General features: G+C 44.6%; 1 protein-coding gene across 1 annotated transcript; it reads right to left on the reverse strand.

Annotated features, from left to right (window-relative positions):
• SEC11A (SEC11 homolog A, signal peptidase complex subunit) lies at positions 1–8,867 on the reverse strand. The gene is made up of 6 exons (XM_053365196.1): positions 8,725–8,867; positions 5,591–5,700; positions 2,745–2,894; positions 1,368–1,487; positions 934–991; positions 1–277 (listed from the first exon to the last, which is right to left on the reverse strand). The coding sequence occupies exons 1-6, from the start codon at positions 8,773–8,775 to the stop codon at positions 227–229; spliced, it is 540 nt and encodes a 179-aa protein (XP_053221171.1). The 5' UTR covers positions 8,776–8,867; the 3' UTR covers positions 1–226.
• Between the last annotated feature and the right edge of the window lie 431 nt (positions 8,868–9,298).

Here is a 9,298-nt window from a genome sequence, read left to right on the forward strand (position 1 = left end):
TTTGGCTTAAATCTTTTAATATAAAAATTCACTGATGTACAAAAATGCTAAAATGTGACAAACTGTTCAAAATACTGGGATCGACTCTCCTGTTACACGGCTGTTGAAAAACAAAAACAAAAGCCAAACTGAACTTGGTTAAGAAGCAGTGAAATGTACATACATCACACCTCACTGTCTACTCAAGAGCAAATGGCATCTCCAGCTGGCCTCCCTGGGTGGCAGGCTACTCTCGATGCACCAGCACAAACAAGCCCAGTAGAAAGAGGACAGTGTACTGTGGGGGGAAAAGACAAAAGGATCTGAGCTGTCAAACACACTTACAGCTTAGGTATAAGAATGCACAATCGTGATCTGTAGAATAGAATGGAAGACAAGCTACTTTTCAGGATCTCAAGATATCATAGAATCACAACATCCCAGCTTAACAAAACCAAAACCAAAAACCTAACAGTAATGCCCTTAAAAATGTGGGTTGGTTTTTTCAGGGGATATTGTTTTTGTTTTTATTTTGATTATGTAATTTCGGTTTTTATATTGTGATTTTATCCTGTGAACCCCCTGAGACCTGTGGGTATAGAGTGGAATAATAATAATAATAATAATAATAATAATAATAATAATGCTCATCAAGGTGGCAAACTAATACCTGGACAGTGGACCATACCACCACCTTCAGACTGCAGGTGGGGTTTATGTGATGGGATCAAACCCACCCCTGCTCTTCTCTCCACAAAAAGCTAGATGTCAAAGGAGAAATGGTTCTAGCCAATTTAGGGGATATACAGGGGGAGGAGAGGAAGGAATTTTGTTGCACAAGTGGGAAGAACTGTGAAGAACTGAGGTTCCTGCTAACAATTTTTCTACATAAAAGCTTCCTGCCTAAGGGAGGAGATAATTTCTCCAGCAGATGAACTGAGTGGAAGATCATACCTTAAATTTTGGGTAATCGTTCATAAGGATGGTCACTATTCCAATGTATGGCACAAATCTAAAAAGAAAGAGATTATGCCACTGTTAGACACACATTGGGTTGACTGTTGGTTCTGAAGATGCATTCAATAGATAGGACAAAGCTTTGGCCACGTGGAAGAAAAACAAGATGGCCGACTCCTGAAATGGTACCATTTCAGAGAGCAGGCGGGGGAATGCAACATTTGCATGCTTGCTCTCTGCAAATTCTGCAAGTCAAAAGTTAGCACATTGAGGGAGAACTTCTACCCCAGCCCCTCACCTTCTGGTGCTAGTTTCTTTTTACTTTTAACAAAGAGGAATGTTGAAAAATGTGTGCTAAAGACTGACAGCTTAACTGGAAATTGAACATGCAAGGTATGCTACAGATCGTCCCCTGCTGGCTCATAGCTTACCCTCTTGCTCGCCCCACCACGTCTTTCTTCTCCAGCCAGTGCTGGCCTTGCTTGTACAAGCCTCTGTCATCAACAGCATTATTGTCACCCTTCGTCAAGAACTTGATGTCTCCGTTTTGTCTTAGGGAGGAAAAACCAGAGTTAGGTAGCTGCTGAAGGGCAACCAAGGAAGAATCCAGCAACTTTTTTTAATAAAAAAAACCTGGTGTGCCTCTCATTCCTCTGGACAGGATGCCATTACACAACAGGATTACTGATTTGTGCAAAGGTCAGAAATGTAACAAAACATGCCTGCCCCAGAGAGAGAAAATGAATGGGATGCAATTCTGGGAGAGATTCTACAAAATTATCATTATTGATTTTCATTTTGTTTATTAGTCGCTTCCCATGAGACACCCCAGAACGACCAGAATATAATTATGCACCTTCCGTCTTAGACAGCCATGTTGCATGCACTCCTGCACACACACACACACACACCCACACACCACTGCTGAGATACTCTGTCAGGTCCAGCAGACTACAGGTTTTAAGGGATGTTGCAAAGCTAAAGGACAGAGAAAATGTTATCAAGTCAAGCAACTGGGGAGGGGATCACATTAAAAGTAGTTCCTATCAAAAGACAGACAATTTATTTGGTCACTGCATATTGTATATACTTTTATGAGAATAGATGTGAGAGGCCTTTTTATAAACATAGAATGCAAGATCCAATAAACAGTCCAATAAACTCAGCGGGGGACAACGATGGGGGGGGGACGGGGGACGACGACACAGGAACAGCAGCATTCATCCAATAAACTGTGCCGCAGCATAATATAGCCATGGTTTAGATTCCACAGCTATTCCAGAACTGTAAATACCCCCACTAAGCCAAGGACAGAATGCTATTCCCTGTGTTATTTCCAAGGCAGCCAAACACGTTCAGACATCACACACCCTTATCTTGTGATCTTTAAAGGATCAGGAAGAAGCTTCCTCTTCTCTTCAAGCACTGGACTTAATAAAACTATTCCAGGTTTAACCAAACTAGTTTGCTGATCTGAATCAGTAACCTGTGATTTGAACAAGCTGTTCAAATACAATTTCGAAATTAGGATCAAATCATGACTGCACTCCTGGTTCAGAGGGTTTGCTCAAGACAGCTTGATGGTTTGGATGCAATGGCAGGCTGTGGTTTGTTCAAACCACAAAGTTATAAATGAAACTGAGCATAGAAGAGGAGAAGGGATTGCACAAGCACAGAACTTGTTCTCTATCCTCCAAACCATGGTAATGTGACATCTGAACGCAGCCACTGTCTGGAAAAGGATTCCAGCATAAAGCGACATGTCAACAGACTTTTGCAGCAATCACCATCCAGAAAGGCACACGTACTTTTCATGAATTTTCAAAACCCGATGCACTATTGGAATTTCTCTTCCTTCTATCCTAAAGACCACGATTTCGCCCACTCTGATTGGCTCCTCGATACGATTGGTTAAGAACAGGAGATCTCCTCTGTGAAATGCAGGCTCCATACTGCCGCTGGAAGAGAAAGCCATCGGTTACTGAGCACAGCGCTTGTGTCCTGAGATATCATCACCCAGGGTGGTTTTGAAGGGCTACAGGACGGCTAGAATGGACTAAACTACACCAGCTATCACTTTAAGAATGAAATACAGCTGGAATCTTCATGCACATGCAAATGAATACTCCCGGGAATCTAATTCCTCATGTGCTGCAGTAAGGGGCTGTTATTGATTCTCTCCATCACCAGCATTATTTTATCCCAGGCACTGCTAGGCCATTACTTAGGTATGTCTGGGAAATGGCAAAGTGATTCAAAATCCTTAACCTTTCAAATTTTACAATAATTGATCTAGTGCAGGCAGAGATGCTGAACTTTGTAAGCATTGTGCATCTGTATGTTATGCCTGCAGTCACCAGGAAATACTGACATTCTGACAAGGAAAGCAAAGACAAAGAGGGAGTCTTCTGGTGTCTCATTCCAAGCTCTGGCAGAAGATCTGCAGATAGTGCAAGCCATCAGCCATATGGGATGCAAGCTTAGGGATAAAGCTTCGGAATATTATTTGGCTATTGCAATCTTCGTCAACCTGGGGCCCTCCAGATGTTGTTGGGACTACAACTCCCATCAACCCTTATAGAAAACAACTACATCTGAATGGCCCCAAACTGGGGAACATCGGCCTACTGTCTAAGACCAGGGTTTTCTCCAGAGCTGCTTCTTCTTGTATAAACATTTTAGAGAAAATTGCACAGCATCTGAAGCCCTCCTTACAGTCCCACCACTGACGGAGGTTTGGCTCATAGGAACACAAGAGATGGCCTTCTCAGTAGTGGCCCCATACTGTGGAACAACACTCTCAGATGGGTGTATCTGGTATCCTAAGACTGCTCCTTTTCAGTGTGTTTGTGTTGTTGTTTTTAATTAAAGCATTTTAGGATTTGTTCCATCTTTAAGGACTTTGTTTATATTTTAATCAGTTTTCTTGTTAGGGTATTGTTTCATTTTGTTTGTTGTTATGTGTCTTGTGTGTGCATCACAAAGAAAGCTGGTATAGACATGTTATCGTAAGTATAGGCAGCAAATGTTTTAGGTGTGTCCAATATGTGCGCAACCGCACAAGGGTGCATCATGTTGAACCAGGAAGTGACCCTAAAATGTCACAAAAAGGGGGCAAAACAAGGTGTATGAAGGCTTTTCCATGGGTGTTCCACCAAGAAGCTATTTCACACAATCGTGCTATGACACAGAACGCAACCCCTGCGCAAATGGGGAGTTGCCTGTATATAAAATCCAGCCCATCTGAAGCTGCTTTACTCTACTGCCACACCTGACAATGGGAACTTTTCCAAGAAGTAATGAGCTCTACAGGAGTCCTCGACATGTTACACTCTTTTCCATGAGTCCATCTCACGGCATGGCTGTTAATGTTTAAAGAAGGGATGGGGAACCTGTGCTGTCCAGATACTGTTGGACCAGGACTCCCATCATCACTGACGGTTGGACAGAAGCTGGAGGCCAAGAACATCTGGAGGGCTGAAGGTTCCCCATTAAGTGGACCCAACTGTGTGCAGAAGGCAGAGAGATAAAAATTCACAAGGCCTTCTATCCTTGCAGCTAAAAGAGCCAGAAAAGAAATATACCGCCAGCTCTCTCAGGACAGTCTGTACTGAGGAAGCCAGGAAGCTGCACACTTTATTGTGCCTTTTAGTCTTCCCTGCCAGCTAACTTGGACTACTGATCTCTTGGCAGCCTTTCTTTTCATTTCATACGAATTAATATGTGGGTAGCAAGAAACAGATCTTGGCTCTTCTCAAGGTGGGGGTCCATATTTTCCCTTTTACGTAACAGTTTAGTACTTATTATTCACATTGCTGGCTCCATTAGAGTAGCAGCTTCAAAGGCAGCTGTAGAAGACCTAGGTAACCCTGGGAATCTATCCTGGAGTATATGAATATCTGCCATAATATTCATATAATATTAATATTCATATAATATTCATATAATAATAGCCCAACTATTTTACTACTATAATCAAGCTATCAGAAACCCCATAGCTCAAGTGGCCACCAGTGGAGATGGTCTGGCCTACCTCACAGCAAAATGAAGGTTCAGAACTCTGGATAGCTTTACTGTCTCTACTCTGCAGCCCCAGTTTTAAGCCCAACCCGCTCCCATTGAAAGGGCCTCAGGAGGCACATCTAGGAAAGTATTATACTGGAAGTCTTTGTGGTCTGCTGTCAATCAAACTAGACAACACTGGACTAGATAGCCCAAGAAGCTGACTTCATATGACTAGATATGTTCATATTGCTAGAATGCCTCCCCTCAAGGGCTAATTACTCTCTTCTTCAAACGATCTCTCCCTCCCTACATTAAAAGTTTAATGCCTATCTTGAAAAATACAGTTTACTTAATAATGGACAGGCCTTTTTGCACTCTGTCACCCAAGAAACGCACCCTCTACGTGGTGGGCTTTTGAATATTTTAGGGTTTGCACCCTGCCTTTTTTCAGATGTTTGAATAGCAGTTTCTTGCTATTCTGGGTTTCATAGGCCTTCTGTCAAGATGGCAGTGGTGAAAGGGTCTGTGCTGGTTGGCAGAGGCCATGCCCAGAAGATGCTCCAGCCCAGACAAGCCATTCCAGGCTATCTGAGCTCCAGCAGTCCTTGAGGTCTCACCCTGCAACCAGAGATTCCCAGCACAGTTTTACCTAAGCACGACCACGATGGGGCTTTCACTGCCCGTTGCCACCATCAGCCCCTTCCAGATCATCAGCGCTGAGGAAACGATCATCCCAAAGTTCAGCACCTGGTAATACAGCTGGGAGGGGGTGAAGGGGACAAGGGTGAGGTAGGCACTGAGAACACAAAAGCCACCCCACTGCCCAAGATACACAGGCACAAAGATCTCTCTCAAGAGAAACCCCGCTCCAAAAAGCCCACCCTGCTTTCTCTAACTGTAGTTGGCAAACTTGTTTCGTCTGCAAGTCCCATCACTGTCAACAGCACTACTTGGGAGTAAGTGGAGTGCAACCAGCAGCTTGCCCGGACATACAATTACATTTGAATTCTCAAGCACTGTTAAAACAGTGGAACCCAGTTCAAGTAAAGTGGTTTAAACTGGCAGCTTTAAATATTCTGAGACTCGATATTGTCTGGAGGTCAACATACTGGATCTGAATTTTAATGACTATGCCCACTTTTGCACTAATCACACATCAGACCTGGAGGGTCGGTCATGGGTTTTGTAGCCCTTTGCCCCAAAACAGTTAGTCACACTTGCCCTTCAGTGCTCTGCTGTCTCCTTGGGGGATATTGAAGACTAGTTTGTGCACAGGGGCCAATTAATGGACTTCCAATCTTGCAGAAGGATGTTGGGACTTTGGATGGTTTTATATGTGCTCTGTGCTAACAGCTCAACTCTTCCTGTATCTACTGATAGCAAATCACCTTGAGTCCAATAGAACACTGCTTCATGCAAGTGTTGCATGACAGCACCCCTTCCCACCACACCTTCAAGCTGCAATCTTAGCCACACTTACTTGAAAGTAAATTCTTTTCAATGGATAGCACTTACTTCTAAATAAACAAGCATGAGTTCATATTACATGGCTTCAATCCTTTGCAAACGGAAGCAAGCTCCACTAAACCCAGCAGGCCTTACTTCCAAATAGCCTTATCTACAATCTGTTTGCTCTTAATCTCCAGTTGAGCCAAGCAAAAGGAAAAAGCATCCTTTACCTGGACAAACCAACCTTTAAGCATAGTGGGAGCAAGTCTGATCCAAGGTGGGTCACAACAGCATTATCACCATGCAATGATGCAAATATATGGTAAAAGATTAAGAAATCTGTCCCCAAATTCATGCTTGGTTAAAGGTAAGTTCAAGGTTGGAAAAGGTTGAAGATACCTGCCAAATCCCATTTCAAAGCCATCTAAGGCCAATTATAAGCACATACTGTATTGAAATCAATGGGGTTTCTTTCTAAATAAAGATGTTTAGCCTCAGGCTGTAAGCCAGGGGAGGCACATCATGTAACATCAAATTTCCTAAGATTGCCACCTTAGACATGACTGACTTCTGAGTAAAATTGCTTTGCACACAGAAAGTGGCATACTACTTGAAGTACGGTCCCTCCCTAACATGCAATTTTAATTGACAGTGCACACCATCATAAAAAGGATTTCACTGCAAATCAAGACTATAAAGGATCAGGGAGCAGCTCATTTTAAAAGACTCTGGAAAGCCATTGCTTGTCAAATCAGACATCACTGAGCTATATAAACATACAGGTGTCAACCTAGCAGAAGCAAGCTCCCTGTGCTCTTAAAACAATGTGCTAGGTGAAGAGGGCCCATTGCGTAGGGGGGAAGCCACAATCCAACAGGCAAAGCACCTGCTTTGCATGCGCAAGGTCCTAGGTTCAATCTCCAATGGCATCTTCAGGTTAGGGAAGGCTCCTTGCCTGAAGACCTCAAAGAGCTACTTATTGCCTGTTAATAGTGACAATAATGAGCTAGATGGACCAATGAGAATCCTGACTCCCAGCTTCCTAGGCTCTGTGTCAGTGGCTCTCAAAGGTTGTGGTGGGAAGATTCAAGGGCAATCAAAGAAACATTCAAACATTCCAGTGTAGTTTAGCACAGTACAGTGGTACCTCGTGTTATGTACTTAATCCGTTCTGGAGGTCTGTTCATAACAGGAAACTGCCCGTAACGAGGTGCGCTTTCTCTAATGGCGCCTCCCGTTGCTGCCGTGCCGCTGGAGCGCGACTTCTGCTCACATCCCGGGGCAAAGGTTGCAATGAGGGGCATCTACTTCTGGGTTAGCGGAGCATGTAACCCACAGCATTCATAAGGGGGATGGTACGTAACACGAGGTACCACTGTATCAAAATAATTCTTTCTGTTTACAGAATGTGCACAGATATCTTTTCAAAATGAGAGCAAGAGCACCACGTGATACCGAGGACAATCCTAGCTGTGTTGTCCAATGTACAGTGGTACCTCAGGTTACATACACTTCAGCTTACATACGCTTCAGGTTACAGACTCCACTAACCCAGAAATAGTACCTCGGGTTAAGAACTTTGCTTCAGAATGAGAACAGAAATTGTGCCCTGGCGGCAGCAGGAGGCCCCATTAGCTAAAGTGGTGCTTCAGGTTAAGAACAGCTTCAGGTTAAGAATAGACCTCCGGAATGAATTAAGTACTTAACCCGAGGTACCACTGTATTTATAATGAATTAAAAAGTTGGTGTGGTGTGAGCAAAGTTTGAGAACCACGGTTCTATGCTGTCTGTCCTAAATCTATGGCCAGCGAGGTTCTTTCCATCGCTAGGTGGCTCCTCCCTGCCTCCAAGTTCTGCCATTAAGGAAGGGGGGGGGATATCAAAGTCTAGTTTTGATTCTGTTAGTGTTTAATTGTTTTTTAAATGCTCCCCCCCGCCTGCCCTATGTTCTTAGCTTTTCTTGGTTTTATCTGCAAGCCGCCTTGGGTGCCTGTCAGGGGAGAAGGCGGGGTTTAAATTAATTAATCCTCCTCCCCCCTCAAGACGACCCCTCAGGCCTTTGATCCTACGAGGCTGCACAACCCCTCCCCCCTCCGGGGCTGCGGCTCCCCTCCCCCTCTCTTCTCTCAGGGGCTGCAACTCCCCTCCCCCTCCATTTCTCCCCCCTCCCCCCTCCAGGTCTGCGGCTCCCCTCCCCCTCCCTTTTCTCCCCCCTCCCTCCTCCGGGGCTGCAGCTCCCCTTCCCTTCCCTTCCCTCCCCCCTTCCTTTTCTCTTTCCCTCCCTCCTCCCTCGTGGCCCTCGGCTCCCCGTCCCCTCCGGGCGTCCTCGCGCACCTGCCGCTTATTCATCCGCCGAACATCGTCTAAGAAATCCAGAGAAAGCATCACGAGGGGACTTGGGGAGGGAGAGGTGGGGGGGGAACAAAAAAAAATGCCAGCACCGGGGAAACCAATGGAGCCCCGCACTTCCGCTTCCGGCCGCCTGACACCGCTTCCGCCCAGCCCGACCATGGAGATCCATTCCCCAGAGCGGCCCGAGGGAAGCTGGTCCTCCACGCCCCGCCCCTCCCGGAGCTGCACGCGCGGAGGAAGATGAAGGCAGAACGTTTAAGAAACCGAGGCGCTTATTTTAAAATATGATTTTTTAATTAAATTTTGTTTTACAATTTCAGATAAACATTTCACATACTTGAGACATCCATGACTTCCCTTCTTCTCTTTCCATGGTCCATTTTATATATCCCTGCATATTTTACAAAAACTATTATCAATCGGTTTTCCATTATTGCATTTATCAAAACTTATTTACACTGTTGAATTTATCTTAATGCTGCCAGAGTTTTCAGCTGTACACAATTATTTTCCATATATTCAACAAACATTTTCCAAACGTCTTTCAACGTAGGTT

The sequence above is a fragment of the Podarcis raffonei genome, chromosome 14 (genome assembly GCF_027172205.1).
Source record: "Podarcis raffonei isolate rPodRaf1 chromosome 14, rPodRaf1.pri, whole genome shotgun sequence".
NCBI lineage: Eukaryota > Metazoa > Chordata > Lepidosauria > Squamata > Lacertidae > Podarcis > Podarcis raffonei.

Bases quoted from the DNA above. Each gene is read 5' to 3' on its own strand.
- SEC11A (XM_053365196.1), bottom strand. From the start codon at position 8,775: ATGCTTTCTCTGGATTTCTTAGACGATGTTCGGCGGATGAATAAGCGG. The intron at 5,701-8,724 runs GTGCGCGAGGAC...ACCCCCTCCCAG, and splicing joins GGCGGATGAATAAGCGGCAG to CTGTATTACCAGGTGCTGAA. The intron at 278-933 runs GTATGATCTTCC...TTCCCCCCACAG, and splicing joins ACGATTACCCAAAATTTAAG to TACACTGTCCTCTTTCTACT.